We start from the raw sequence: 15,311 nt of genomic DNA, 5'->3' as shown, positions 1-15,311 counted from the left end.
TCCCCTGTGCATGCATAGGATGGGGAAACTCAAAATTCAAGTGCTTTATTTTGATTGAAGTGCTTGTGAGAAGGCTACTTTGGAAAAGCCTGCCTGCGATCCATGGCCACAAGCCACCAGAGCTGTGCTTCCAGTCCTGCCTCAGGCACTGACGGCATTTTTGGTGAAGGCAGAAGTCTGAGCTGGGTCAGAGAGGCTGCACGGCTGTCCCCAGGGGCATGTCACTGCCTCCGGAGCCTTTATGCCTGGTGATGTGGGGAGAGTGCAGCACAACATCTCCAAACTCAGCCACAGCGAGCAGGACAGCAAGGTCTGCAGGAAGATAAATCAGCTGCTGAAGACAAACACAAAGGGGCAAGTCTTTCCCTGTGCTTGGACAGGAATCCTGTCCTCTTGCATATGAGCCATTTGCCCTCCAATAGGACCTCATCTCACTTCCTTCTTGCTGTCTGCGTCCAGCTATTGGTGATGGTCATGATCTGGCTGCGCTTAGAAGCATCTGCCCACAGAGCTGCCCTAGCAGAGATGCTGCATGTGCCAACATGCCTATTCCCAGCTTGCATAATAGATGAACCCAGTTTCCCCTGGTAGAGGAAGCGGTGCTGACAAAGGGCCATTCTCATCCCCCAGCTGTCTCTTTCGAGGTCTTCTTTTTTCCCCCCTTCTTTTGCACATTCTTAAGTGACTTTCAGATTTACTGGCAAACTTTCAAGTGGAGACTCGGCCTTCCCCTGAAAGGGGCTCTGATTTCACAGAAGGAAACTTCCAGCATGAAATAAAAGCTTGTTTTGTTTGTAGTAAAGTGCAGCTACAGCAAGCTATGGTGGCACGTGTGTGCGTACATGTGCATATGCAAGCTTCCCGCTTGGGAGATCCTCAGTTATATATAAATAGACACGTGCACGCTCTGCCTGGGGGTTTCTTGCAGTTCCTGGACTTCTCTGTTTGTCTTTGGGCTGCTGGTGAACAGGGTCTGTGGTTATGGAGAGGTGTCCGCAGCGCAGTGTCTCAGCAGACTGGAAAGAAATTGGGAAGGGGTAGCAGGGTGCTGTGCAGAGCAAGAGATCCCCCTCCCAAAGCAGCAGGGAAGGAAGCAGTCATCTGAGCCTCCCTTGTTTTTACCTTGAGGTCTTTTATCCCTGACTCCCTCCCGCTTTTCTCCTTCCCATTTTCTTTCCAGTCTGCTTTCCTTCCCTCATTCTCCTTCCCACTCCATTCATCACAGCATGAGCTCCAGCCAGCAGCTACGCTGAGCCAAGGGAACTCATCACATCCATGTGTTTTCTTAATAGCTCTGGACCCTTTTAATAATGAGAGGGAATAGAGAATAAATGGAGCCTTTCCCTCAGGGCTCTATGTGGCTTCTTGTTCTGGCATCCATATCAGCAGGACAAACTCATGGGAGCAGGAGTCCTGCTTGTGAGTGGGTTGATATCTTACAGCTTAGCATGGCCAGAGAGGTGGCCTGGGGAAGGGATGAGCCTCTGCTTCCCCAGCAAGCAGATTAGTGAAGCTGCTTGTGTCTGTTCCTCTCCTTGGGGGATGGCCATGTCTCAGCCCAAGAGATGTGTGTGGAGTCACAGAGCAGTTAAACCCTCACTGCATTCCCCCTGCTCAGCCCAAAGCTAACTCTCCTCTTTGCCCACGTTTAGAGGCCAGCACCCCTTGGAGTGGTCGTGGCCTGGAGGCAACGTGGACCCTGCTGGGAAGGAGAAGGAGACCGAGTTGGTGGCCTCAGCAGCCCCCAGCAGCAGCCGGGCAATCCGAGAACAAGACTGCGAGGGCACCAGCACGAAGCCGTACTGCAAAGTCCTGGTGCTGACGGAGACCCAGGCGAACGACACGGGTTACTACCGCTGCTACTACAAGTACATTGATGCCAAAATCGAGGGCACCACAGCGGTCAGCACCTATGTGTTTGTGAGAGGTAAGAGCCACCCGTCCATGTGCACCTGCAGCTGAGGGGCAGTCTGTGCACCAGCATCATAGCAGGAAAAGCCCAAAGTGCACCCCAGACTCCCAGGGCAGAGGGTGGTTGCTGCAGGCTCAGGGATGGGGACAGGGGGTGGTGGTTCCCTGCACTTTGAGGGAGTCAATATCCGTCCATGGCAGCAGCGCCTGGGATTCAATTACATCCCGGCCGGGGGGCATCGCTCCAGCCAGGCTGGAATGCAGGAATTTAAGGAGTGAAAGCCAGGCCTCAGGGATGCTTCACCGCTAAAAAAAGCACCAGCGTTAGCTTCTGGGCAGCTGGGGCTCTCTGAGGTGCTGGCGGCTCGGGATGATAATGTTCCATGAAGCTGAGACAGAGGCAGAGGAGCAGTGGTACAAACATGCCATGTGCAGCCTTCTCCTGTCCCCAAGCTCTATGGCCCTGGAGCCACTCCACAGTGGCAGATTTGGATACTCCTCTCCACCCAGTAGAGAGGCTGCTTGCACAGGCAGCATTATGAGAGGTGTTTTGGAGGAGAAGGGCTATCCACCAGGCTTGGAGCTGGAACCTCAGCTCAGCAAGTGGCTGAGGGGCCAATACTCAGCTTCTCAATGACCCAGGGTCTCCCCCTCTGCTGTCTCCCCTGCGGCTCGCAGCATGCTCCAGCAAGATAAATGAGGGCTGTCCCCTGGAAACAGTTGGCTGAGCTATTTCTCTTTCCACCCCCATTTATTAGTTGGTGCAGTTGTCATGAGCCAGGCAGGTCATGACATACAAGATGCATTTTTGAGAAGTCCCAGGGCAAAGCCAGATTTGCCTCTGCAGCTATGCAGAGAAAAATGCAAGGGCAAATGAGAAAAGTTGGGCAGCTGCTGGAGAGGAATGGAGATCTGTTTGGGCAATTGCATCCGCTTCTGTGGGCTCTGCTGCCCATCCTAAAACAGGACAGAACTTCCCTGGATCCCAGACATGTTGTGGGGAGATGTCTGTGAGCTGGACAGGGGTGTTCAGGCACTCTAGGGTATTAGGATGGAGGCAGAAGGCTTCTTAACACACGCTTAAAATAAGTACAACCCAACAAGCTTACATGCAGGGAGTGCTTTTGCAGGAGCCTGATTTTCTTTGTGATCCAGCAAATGCCACTTTGCCCCCTTGTCCACCTTCTCACTCCCAGCCTCATGTGCAGCTCAGTAATGGCTCTCCTGTTTATGAGAGAGCAGCAAGTATGCACGTGCAGTGTAGCTTAGGGGCAATAAATCCCACACTGTTGGGGCCCATGGGACTCTCAGTGCCTGTGGACAGCCTGTGTGCAACAGATCCAGCCAACACCTCGCAGTGTTGCTGTGCACACGGCTGCACTCATTACAATCAGGCTCTGCCCTGTTAGGGCTATCAAGCATCCAGGAAACCTCAGAATCTGCCTTTCCAGACAGGACAAGCTTTCAGGCAGGAGAAGGGACATGTCAGGAAAACCCAGGCATACAGTAACCACAGCTATTGCAGAACATCCAGATAAAGCCCTGCCTGTTCCTGCTGAGCTGGGCTGCAATGTGAAACTGTCCCTCGAGAACTTGGAAGGGCTGATGTAAGTGTTGGGGATGTTTGGAGACAGCATGGTCAGACCACAGGTTTATCCATCAACCTCATTTCTCATGTTAAGAGCTTGGTGGAATTGCCAGGAACCAGAATATCTGTGCTTGGCTGGAAAAATGGGTTCTTCTGCATTTTACCTGCAGCTCAGTTCTCAAATGAATTCTCCACACATATGTCTCATTTCCCATGTGTCCGGTTAGGTGTGTATTTTATTACAGCTACAGATAGCGCTCTAAACATACAGAATGCCTCTTCAGGGTAGAATAAGATGTGTACAGCCCCCATCTCATAAAGCTTAGCATATATTAATGAAGAAGATGCTAAATTACTCCCATCCGACCCATTAAGACAGCCTAATAGAAAATATGTGATGTGGTCAGAGAGGGGAGTTAGTGCATGAATCACAAGCTCATTGGCAGCAGGACCAGCCCAGTAAATCAGTTAGTTCTTGGCTGCCATCTGAGCTTCAAGGGGACCTCATATTCTCTCACCTCTGACAGTTGTGCACCTCCTCCCTCTGCCCAGGGCTCAGGAGAGGAATGAGGAACATATTGACACTTGGAAACAAATCTGTGATTTCAGAAGTCAGCAATCCTGTGGCAGCACAAAACCCCAGGAAATAAAGATGAGAATTCTCTGGGCAATCCATATTTTCATAAGAGCTGACCAACACGTTTCCTGTGCCTGGCTTGTTTCACCTAGGCTGTAGGAAAAAGCACTTCAGTAGGTCTTTGCAGCATATCACTGAAGCAACAGTTTTAGATCAGATAGATCAAAACCTAAAGGAATTCCCTTATGCACTTAACAGTGGAAGCACCGGGCTGGGCTGGCTTGGGCCCAATGTGTTTTGACCAGCTTAGGCAGCAGCTGGCATGAGGCACTGGAAGACAACTCGCACCTTTCCTACTGGCCATGGACTGGGATAGAAGGGTGTTGTGTATCTTGGTCTCACCAGCTCTTTCCAGCGTATATGGAAAGAATCAGAATTGGGGTCCATGCTGCCTGTTGCCTTGTTATCTCTTTGGATCAGGTTGGTCTTTGTGCCCTGTGTCTGGGTGGTGCCTGGCACAATGGGCCATAACACATCTCCTTTATTTGCTGCCATCAGCTCCTTTCGCCTTGGAGCCCTGCTTGGGCTCTTCTCATTTGACACAGACAATGCACCGAGCAGGATGCAGCAGCCCCTTCTGCAGACCCTCTGCTTCTTGGTGCTGGGTCCCCATGGAGTTGAGTACAATGTCCCTGTCCTTGCTAAGTCATGTCACTGATTAATTTGGGGTGGGTTTGTTCTTCCTGTCAATATTTGTGCTTGCGGCAGTTGGGAGGCAGTGGGGTGGCAGCCCTGGAGAGCTCAGCTCATCTGTTTATCTGCCGGCCGGGATGGCTGCAGGATGACATCTGCATACCATTCCGCTGCGGATCACTTCCTCACCCTGGAAGGTCGCGCTGCCTACATGGCACCAGCCCGGCACAGCCCAGCACCGGCTGGGCAGGCACTGAGCCCAGGATGAGACCTGATAGTTACACAAAGGGTCAAACCCAGGCAGAAACCTTGAGGGGGACAGGAAAGGGGAGGTGACTTCAGCACTGCCAGATGTCACACAAGTGCCGCTCCACCGGTACAGTGTTCCATGTGGAGGAGCCGGCTGGCCCAGGCACTCACCTCTGCTGCTCCCTTTGCATTCCCAAGCTCCAGGTGTCTCCTCTGAGTGTTATATATTGCAGATGGGGCCATCCAGCTCAACACCACTCCCTCTGGCAAGCCCATGCTGTAGCAAAGCAAGCCAGAAAGTGTCCTTTTCTTCTGATTGGTCCCTCTTCCCAGTTCTTTTCTTGCCTCTGTTTAGTAACTTGTTCTCCTTATATCTCTTCTTCAGATTTTGAACAGCCATTTATCAATAAGCTGGAGACCCTTCTCATCAGCAAGAAGGAGTACACTTGGGTACCATGCCTCGTGTCCATCCCTGATCTTAACATCACTCTGATCTTGGTGAGAGCTCGGCCAGTGGGAGATTCTGGACCACAATGTTCATTTGTTCTGCATTTGTAATTGCCTGCGTGGAAGCAGGACAGGCACTGCCAGGAATGGAAAATGCATGGGACACATTTTCCATGGAAAGTACAAGCCACTGGCTTCCTCGTTTTATTTGCTGGTTGAAGCTGTGCTGTCCAGTTCCCTTGGGCAGACCCCACGGGTTTCCTGCCAACCTTGCTTCTCTTCCCTGGAGCATTATGAAACAAAACAAGACTTTGTTTTAATCCCATTTCCCCGCAGCATCCCCTGTTTCTCCCACCTCTGTGATCTACAAACCCTTTAGGTGATCGGCATCCCCACGAGGGAAGAGGCTGCAGCCCTGGGGCTGATGACTAAAAACAGCTCTGTTATCAGTTTGTTTGTGCCTTTCTTTTTTCTTTTTTCTTTTTTTTTTTTCCCTTTTTTTTCTTTACAATGCAAATACATCCTTCCAGGATGAGTGTTACTATTGTACAACAGCCTCCAGGGACACTCTGGGGGCCAGGGGCCTTTCCCTTGCCCGGGAAGGACACTACCCAAGGTCAGCACTCATCCCAGTGGGGCTGATGTTTGGGACATCAGTATCGGTTTCCTTAGCTATCACTAGAAGTTTCCATTCCTGGAAGTCTCTGGCCCACTCTGCAGATGGAGAGGCTCATGGTGCAGGATACGGTGCTCAGGGTATAGGGGGGGCTGGGATTCCTAGATGACAAACCCTTGGGGGAGAGGGCAGGAGGCCAGCACAGCACGATGCTGCATCATTTCTTCCCGCAAAAGGGATGTGTTAGCCAGCAAAAAGCCTGGAAGGGGTGGGAATGTTGTTACCTTCTTTTTTCAGTTGGCAAAATGTTGATTTTTCCAGCAAAATTCCCTCATCCACCCTGATGGGAAGAGCACTTTCTGGGACAACAAGAAGGGGGTGCAGGTACCGACACACTTGATCAGGGATTCCCTCTATGTCCAGTGTGAGACTGTCATTGACAAGAAGGTCTTCAGGTCCAATTTATTCATCATCCATATAGCAGGTGAATACTTGGGAAGGTGCGGGAGGGAGCAGTTTGGATGACTGTGAAATTTATCACTGTGGCTCATGGTGTTGTCATGGTCCTCTCTAGCTACACTGACTCTGCATGGTGCTTGTATCTCCTCTGTGTGCCAGACAGAGATACACCAAGCACCAGGGAGTCATACTGAAGTCTCCTGTAACTGCATGGTCTGAGTCAAAGAGTTAATAGATCTGAAATGCCATTCCACTGCCTCTTCCTCATCAGGGAGCGAGCTGTACGACATCCAGCTGTATCCCAAGAAAGCCATGGAGCTGCTGGTGGGAGAGAAGCTGGTCTTGAACTGCACAGTGTGGGCTGAGTTCAACTCTGGCATCCGCTTCCAGTGGACTTACCCTGGCAAACAGGTATCAGCAATCAGAGCAGCTCCAGAAGCACTGGGCAACTTTCCCTCCAAGTCATTCCCTCCTGCCCCTTCATGTGTGCCTCTTCACATCACTAGCAGGGCTCTGCTTCATGATCCTAACCATGACGAGCCCAGCACATCTTGGTCAGAGTGCTTTCCCATTTTTCTCTCCTGCAGTGGAAGGCAGACAGAGGGAAGACCCTTCTTCCTCCTTGCTGAGGTCTTATTGCTCTGGGGCTCTCCTGGGCAAACACTGACTTCATTTCCACCAGTGCAAATCCAGAGCAAATATCATTGGCTTAAGAGCTACTCTAGCCACACCGTCCTGCTTACCAAAAGCCTGTGAGGGGGTCCTTTCCTGCATTTTCCTTCCCCTCCCCACTGTGTTTTCCCCCTGTTGCAGCCTCTGGCTCATGTGAACAATAAGATATCAGTGAGGGCATCACTGTTCAGGTACCTGTAGGCCTCCCATCCTGGTCACTGGGCTGCAGATAAGAGCAGAACTCTATGCTAAGCTCTTATCCCAGCCTCAGGGCTCGCACAGCCCCATCCTGCTGATGTCTTTCATCCGCTTCTGTCTGTCATCTCCCACAGACACAGCGGGCAGTGATAGAGCCTGAGCGCCGGTCCCTGCAGACACGCACGGAGCTCTCCAGTATCCTGACCCTGCACAACGTCAGCCAGCAGGACCTGGGCAAGTACACGTGCACGGCCACCAACGGCGCCCAGATGCTGGAGGAGAGCACGGACGTCATCGTGCATGGTACGGTGCCTTCCAGCCCCTGCAGAGCCACAGCCAGAGCCAAGCTGCAAGCACAGCAAGCCCCAGGCTGCTTAAACAGGGCTTGGCACAAGGCTCAGTAAAGGGGCTCCTGCACCTCCATCCCACTCTGCTCATCCCTGAGAAGTCCCCCAGCCCTTCTGTGCCCCAGAACCACCCTGGGGTCACATTCAGCAACATGCTAAGGTGACAAGTGAAATGCAAACACTAGACAGGCCCAAACACACTGGGATGGCAGGATACACAGGTCTTGTGGTCCTGTGGCAGATGCAGTGTCCCTGTGGCATGGCTGGCCTGGGAGGCATGAGCTGCGGGAGCACAAGGTGCCATCAGCACTGAGTGGCTGTCTCCTCCCAGCAGCATGTGATGGGGCAACACAGCCTCCCTGTGCCCCTCATGGCTCCCAGCAGCAAGGCAGAGGCAGCTCTTCAGCTGCCAGAGTCTCAAAGCAGTGCTGACCCGCCCAGCTTTGACCTGACCACCCACTCCCTTCTGCTCCAGGGAGGGAACCCTGCTGGGAACAGGGATGCAGAAGAGAGGCTGGGGGTCATATAAGCAGATAAGACAATAGTGGATTTTGGTTATTTTGACTTCATTGTTTCAGAGAAGTAGTCATTGTCAACTGCACTGCCTCAGCACCCTGCCTGTCCTCAGTCCTTGCTGTCAGGCCCTGTAGAGAGAGCAGATCTTGGTAACAGCCTGTCCCTTTGTGCTCTCCTCTCCTCCATGCTCACCATTTTGCTTACAGAAAAGCCCTTCATCAACGTGGAGTGGAGGAAGGGCCCGGTGATAGAAGCCACCGCAGGAGATGAAGCCGTGAAGCTGCCGGTGAAAGTCATGGCTTACCCCCCACCAGACTTCCAGTGGTAACGCACCTTTCTTACCCTGACCACCTTCTCTTCCTCTCCTTCCCTCCACCAACTAGGAAAGCTTAGCCTGGTCCCTCAGCGGCCAGGTTTGTCCCAAATGTCACATTTTTCCACCCACGGGGGTAATTTCTCCCACCTACCCTGCCTTTCAGCTGCACAGCTTGGGATGGGAGGAGGTGACAGTGTTGGGAGAAGCAGCAAAGGTCCTGGCAGCTCAAATGGGGCTTACCCCTCTTGTCCCCCTGCAGTGGGGATCAAGGCTGGCCAGAGGAGCAAGAGAGCTCTGCTTATGGCAGAGCTACAACATCCCCAACCCCAGGCACATCCACATAGGACCCGTAACTCAGGTCCAGGGAAAGCCCAGGGATCTCTCCAGAGAGGTCCTCAGTGCTAGCAAGGGGTGCCCTGATTGTGCTCTAATGGGGACCAGCAAACCCCTGCCCAGCTGCCAGTGGGACACTTCCTCCCCGTGGCTGCATTTTCTCTCTGCCTCCCTGCAGGTACAAGGACGGGAAGCTAATTCCCAAGCAATCTCAATCTTCAATGCAGATCAAGGATGTGTCGGAGCAGCACGCTGGGACATACACGCTGGTTCTGCGGAACAGGCTGGCAGGGCTGGAGAAGCGCATCAGCCTCCAGTTAATTGTCAATGGTAAGGGAGAGGTTCAGGGCTGGGGCTGGGGGGAGATCCCATAGCCCCAGCCTTTGGGCTACTCCAAGACCAAGTCCTTGTTGTTGTCCTAAAGCAGCTGGCACCTACATCATCTCCTTCCTCATTGCCGAGAGATGCTCTGGTTACATTGAGGGTGGTTCCTTGTGACCTGGCGATACGGCATAGTTCTGTTCCTGGTTCCATCATTCTTGGCAGGATATGTCCTTGCGCAGGACCGTTTCCCAGGACAAGATCTGAGGGGTGACCCTGACTGATGTGGACTTAAGGGCAGTGCAGCTACAGCACACACAAAGCCTGGAGCTGGAGCAGTTCTCTGGGTGGGAAGCTCCTGGGGAGTTTTCCCCTACAGAAACCAGTCCCAGTCATGCAGGAACCAGATGCCAGCAGAGAAAGCATTGGAAGGGCACTGCTGCTTGGAGATTTGTCTCCAGCAGGCTCTGTAGCCCTGTGCTGGGGGTTGCCAGACAGTGCTTTGAGCTTGACAGCATCCAGACAGTCTCACTCTGCAGAGCAAGGAGGAATGACACCACTTGAATCTAAGTATAATCTGCTCTGCCTTGCAGGTCTGAGGTCCCCAGGAGCTGCCCTGAGAGCCACAGTGCTTTAGTGCCCAGTCTCTCTAGAGATGGGCCTGGGGAGGGCTGTGTGTAGCATGGGGATGCAGGGGCTGACCTCACGGTGTCACTCTGATCCTTGCAGTTCCTCCGCGCATCCATGAGAAGGAAGCTTCTTCCCCGAGCATCTACTCCCGGAGGAGCCCCCAGGCTCTCACCTGCACAGTTTATGGCATCCCAGCACCAGAGGTGATCCAGTGGCAGTGGAGGCCATGGATGCCCTGTCGCATGTTCTCCCGACGCAGCCTGTAAGTGCTATTTCTTCCCACACCCGTGTCTTACCGGGCCATGAGCATGGCACTGCAGGCTTCTTGTGACCATGGCTGTGTCCTGGACCCCATCTCACTTTTGCTCTCCCAGCCACAATATGGCAAGAGGAGTACAGCACTGACTGATAGCTTGGAGCACTGAACACCCACTGTGGGGAGGCAAAATGGAGCCCACCAGAGACACTTGTGATCCATGTGGGAGTTTTCCCCAGCCTGGCTGGTCACACACACCCCCTTGGTGAGACCCTGGGACAGGAGCTGGGGCTCAACTCATTCCTGCCCTAAGGTCCCTGGGGTTCTTTGGTCCTTCCTCATCTTCTTGGTAATGATGGAAGCTAAAGTACAGGTAGGCAGGGGAGCAGAGGTGCTGTGTGCAGGGAAGAGTTGCTGAATCCAGGGGAAGAGCCAGCTGCTGGAATGGTTTGTCAGGAAGGTGTTTGTGCAGGCAGCACCAATTGGTAAGCAGGAAGGGTGCATGCCCACTGCCTGTGCCCTGGGAAGCTGGGGCAGCACCAGGCAGGGCTACAGTGACATTTTTTTAGTGGCAGGAAGAAAGAAAAGAGATGCTAGGGAGTTATAGCCAGAGCAGTCAGGGTGGAGGACATCAGGGTGCCTGGAGGAAGCCAGGTCCTGCAGCCTTGTAGAGGCTGTTACCGAGCCAGGGACTCCAGAGAGCTCTCCATTGCATGCAAGTGCACTGTGGCCCTGTCAGGAAGCAGAGGGGCCCATGAATTATGAGCACTGTCTCCCAAGGCCACCATATTTCTGCCTAGCATAACTCCAGAGGATGCAGGAGGCTTCTTTCCAGCTTCCTGTTGTTTATACAGCTCGACAGTGTGTTTGCTCCGCCAAACACTCTGCCCCACACTGCCAGTGTCCTTGCCACTGCCCTTGGGTGCTCAGCTCTCCCCTGCTTCCCTGTCACCATAAGCCTTCTCCCTCCACACCTCCCACCCTGTGTTTTGGGCAGACCCTGCTGTCTCCTGGCCCCAGCTGCATTTCAGAAGCAGGCTGCAGGCTGCAGCGTCCCCAGTCCCTGGCAGATTTAGGCACTTCTCCTAGCTCTCCTGTCTCAGCCTGAAGAGGTGCCACCGTGTTCATGTGAGATGCTAGTAGCATCTCTACATGGGATGTTTCCCTCATGGTATTTGTTGAATCAGGAGCAGCAGAAGCACCTGGGGTGCTGCACCATGTGCTCTCCAGGCCAGCACTCAGCCAGGCTGTGATATTCCTGACTCTCAGTCACAGCAGGGGTTTAAGGCCTTGTTGCTGAGCAGAGGCATCAAGAACTGCCTGAGGCACACATGAACCAATTTCACCTCTATCTTCCTCCACCCCTAGCAGGGAAAGATGAAACCACAGTCGGGGGTGAAAACACTGCCTGGGACCTGTATCTGTTCCCTGCCTTGATTTTCACATCTGTAGATGTTTGCCTCACTAGTGGCTGTGGGGCACCCTTATAAACCACATTAGAACTGATAACTGAAAGAAACAGGAAATTTTGCAGAGTTAGAGGACAGGGGCATGAATTCTCAGACATAAAAGCTGGTTTTGCTGCCTTTTTCCCAGCTGACCTGCTCTCCATCTCTCTCCTCTTTCCCCTGCTCCTGAATTAGCAATAGTCGGCACCGGGCAGCGAGGCGTCATCAGCGGGATCGGATGCCCGAGTGCAGGGACTGGAAAGATGTGTCGCAGCAGGATGCAGTGAACCCCATCGAGAGCATCAACACCTGGGTGGAGTTTGTGGAGGGGCGGAACAAGGTGAGGCTGAAGCTTCAAGCCCATCCAGAGTGAGGAGCTGGAGACAGGCACCTCGGTGGGGTCCTTTGTGATCAGCCAGCAGAAACAAGCCTGGCAGAGACAGATCTGGGGAGGGCTTCACACCTCTGCCACTAAAGTAAATCATGAGCAGCTGCTCCCAGCTCTGGGACTCTGCAGTACCAGGCAGCCCCAGGGCGAGGAAGAACTGTCATCTTTGAGGAATTACCCTATATCCAGAGAGGCTCCTGCTGGGGCTGACTATGCAGGAGGATTTACACTGATTGCTGTTGAATGCAGGGCACCCAGCTAGGGAGGGCACTGGGGATGTGTGCTATAGGGGCTGCTGTGGCCATTTTTGAGCACTCTTGCATGAGCTGTTCCGGGAGAGCCAAACCCCATAGAGTAGCCTGGGCAGCTGGGAAGAGAGAGCAGGAGTCACAGACTGACCAGGAAATCTCCGGCATCAGGAATGTGCATGTGTGTGGCGGGGCATTTCATCCCGCTGCCCCCATCCCAGCTGGGTGAGGGTGGTATGGAGATGCTGGCATCCCTCTGCTGCAGGTTTGTGAGTGCAGTATATGTGCCCCACAGAGCCCACTTCTCCATCACAGCATTTCCTCTCTGGAAGGAACATCTCTTCCTTATTGCAGCATGTGACCTACACGCTCTGCTGCCTGTTTCTTTCTGTCTCTTGGTAGCTGCGAGTGTCAGGTCTGTGCCATGACGAGGTTCCTGTTCCCACTGGTGTCGGGCACCAGCCGCTCACAGAGGGATGCAGAACAAACAAAGGGGCCCCTGTTTCCGAAAGTCACTTCCTGTTTTCCTACACACCTCCAAAGGCACTTCCCGTCCCCTGGCCTGGCGGGAGTTCATCACTCTGCCAAAAGGGTGGCAGGGGCAGATGCTTCTCCTCCCAGAGCAGCCAAAGGGAGAGGCAGTGTTTGGTGTCCCCCAGGCAGGCGAGCACGGGTGGTGGGAGCTCCTGGGTGAGAAGCCCTTGTGTCCCCCTTCACATCTGACTCTCATCTTGGTCCCTTTAGATCTTTTCTTTGTATTCCTCATTGTTTTCCTCCTGTTCCTAAGCTGTGTCCTTCTCATTCTGTCTACTTAGTTGTAACTGTCCTGGGGGTCCAACTTTGGTCATATGGTCCAATGCAAGGTTCTGGGCTAAAAGAGCTCTTAAACTTGCAGTAGGATGCTATGTCCTCAAACCTGCTTTCTCTCCTTCTCCTTTCTGCCTTTCTACTCCTTCCACCCTCCTCTGGTTTTTATTCTGTCCGGAAAGGCCAGAATGAGCCGCAGGGTGTGCAGTGCACGGCCATGCACTGCAGGATGACATCAAATCCAGAAAGCCCAACACAAACATAATAGCACAGATTAGAAGGAAAATCCCCAAGAAACAGGAAAAGCAGCACACAAAAGTGCCAGCAATAGGGTCACCTCAGCTGTATTCAATAACCCCAAGAAACGGAAAAGGCAACACACAAAAGTACTAGTAATAAAGTCACTTCAGCTGTATTGAATATGCACTGAATGAATTCAGTTCCTTTGATTAACACAGGCTAATATGTTGCCACTTACAACGGAAATGCTTCCCAATGGGATGAATAGTAAAAGGCAAAGTAGTTTCCCTGTAGGAAGAATATCTTTTTTTCATGTTAAACATTGTCTCATTAGAGGGATTATTGCATGGATCCACTTGTCATTTAAACTGGGAGGGAAGAGAAACCTGTGCTTCAAACTGCAGATCTCCTCTAAGGGGAGTGCTTGCAACACATTTGGCCTCACACACATAGAGCGTGAGCTGGGAGGAGGAGAACATCCTCACTACCCTGCTGCCTTTCCTGGCTTATTTGGAGGCAGCCTCTCCCGGGTCTGTGCTCCCAGGACAGCAGCCTTTGCCCATCCTTAGTCATGTCTTGCTGGAAGGAGGGAGGAGGAACCTTTTAGGGCTCTGTCTATGTACACTTAAAGAGAGAAGCTGACAGCTTTTCTTCAAGTGGAGAGAGCTGGATGCTTTCACAGATTTATTTTCCCCTTATGGATTAAAGGAGTGTTCTCAGGACTGTAAGTACCTGTAAACTCCACTGAACTCTGTGGGACACCAAGTAGTCAACTAGAGAGGGTTCAGAGAATCAGCTTTGGTGTCCTTTCCCTTTCTCCCCACTGTTATAAAGCTTGGAATCTCAGCCATCCATCAGCCCTGCATCCTGTTCATGTCCCCCTTACTGGGCACAGGCTTGTCCCCATGGTGACCCAAGGAGCTTAGCAAGAAGTTTACTTCCATGGAGAGGCATCTGTGCTGGTTGGGCTCCATAAAAAGGAGCAGAGATCAGAAATAAAACCGTGTTGCTGTTCCTAGAGCCAGCAGATGAGGCTTGAAATGCACAAAGGGCTATTGAATAAGGGACTATTTTTGCATAACCCTTTCCTGGGTACAGCTACCACCTGGGGCCACGTTTGCTGGTGCTTAGCTGTCTGCCAGAGAGCAGCACTGATCTTACTTCTCTCCCCTCTTGCTCTTCCTAACTCCTCGTCCTTTTCCCCCATCAGACAGTCAGCAAACTGGCCATCCAAGAAGCCAACGTCTCAGTCATGTACAAGTGTATTGCCTCTAATAAAGTGGGTCGAGACGAACGGCTGATCTACTTCTACGTGACCAGTGAGTACTGCAGATGTCCCCTCCAACTGCACCAGATGAGCGCCCTGCTTGAAACAAGGAGGACCGTAGACCTGCCAGATCTTGTCATTTGCAGTTAGCACCTTAAACAGTGATCGGGAGGCCAACAGGAAAGGAGAGCTACCTCAGAGCTCTGCTGAGCTGCAAAAGCCTGGAGTCTGGCAGCAGACAGCACGGGCAGAGTTTGACAGGCAGGCCTGGGGGTGAGCCAGTGCTGCCTGTACCTAGGTCCAGCGCTGAGGACATCCTTCTGGCTCTGGCCCAGGCAGCTCCCTGGGCTGGGGATGTGCCTGGTCCGAGAGCATCCTCTAGTGGCACTGCTCCCAGCCCGGGTCCTGCTGGCCGGAGCCCCCGGCACGGACCCCACCGGGTTTTGGTGGTGGGAGGAAGCTGAGTCTGTAGAAGCCAGAGCTCAGCAGTCGCGGCCCATGTGGAGCTGCATAAGCAGTACCCTGTGCTGGGAGGAGTCTGTCTCTGTCTGCTGGGCACAGGGAGCCTGACAAGGGCACAGCAGAGGTTTATCTTCATGCCTCTCTGGACAGACCACAGAAACCTTGGCTAATGGCCCTCATAGGCAGTACCTGTGCTGTCAGAGCCACCGGCTTTTGTGGAGGCAAATAAACATCTTCAGTTGCTGCCCCAGTGATGCTCTGCATATGCAGTTGTCCAGCCTGACTGAATGTGTAAAAGCAGGCATGTGTGCAATCCAGAATG

At 52.9% G+C, this 15,311-nt stretch overlaps 1 protein-coding gene across 4 annotated transcripts in view; it reads left to right on the top strand.

Moving 5' to 3' along the window:
- Positions 1-15,311, top strand: part of FLT4 (fms related receptor tyrosine kinase 4) — a 54,387-nt gene that overhangs the window by 25,103 nt on the left and 13,973 nt on the right. For all 4 annotated transcript variants that reach the window (XM_057409543.1, XM_057409542.1, XM_057409545.1 and 1 more), the window contains exons 3-12: positions 1,653-1,927; positions 5,404-5,516; positions 6,403-6,565; positions 6,812-6,951; positions 7,545-7,713; positions 8,480-8,597; positions 9,101-9,252; positions 9,973-10,135; positions 11,773-11,917; positions 14,471-14,579. In XM_057409543.1, coding sequence (XP_057265526.1) covers positions 1,653-1,927; positions 5,404-5,516; positions 6,403-6,565; positions 6,812-6,951; positions 7,545-7,713; positions 8,480-8,597; positions 9,101-9,252; positions 9,973-10,135; positions 11,773-11,917; positions 14,471-14,579 — 1,547 coding nt within the window. The remainder of the gene's footprint in view (positions 1-1,652; positions 1,928-5,403; positions 5,517-6,402; positions 6,566-6,811; positions 6,952-7,544; positions 7,714-8,479; positions 8,598-9,100; positions 9,253-9,972; positions 10,136-11,772; positions 11,918-14,470; positions 14,580-15,311) is intronic.

The sequence above is a fragment of the Pezoporus wallicus genome, unplaced genomic scaffold (assembly GCF_028554395.1).
Source record: "Pezoporus wallicus isolate ANWC-B61680 ecotype Strahan unplaced genomic scaffold, APGP_CSIRO_Pwel_v1 contig_8166, whole genome shotgun sequence".
NCBI classification, from domain to species: Eukaryota; Metazoa; Chordata; class Aves; order Psittaciformes; family Psittacidae; genus Pezoporus; species Pezoporus wallicus.
The sequence above is the reverse complement of the archived record's forward strand: the minus strand, read 5'-3'. Positions and strand labels throughout refer to the sequence as shown.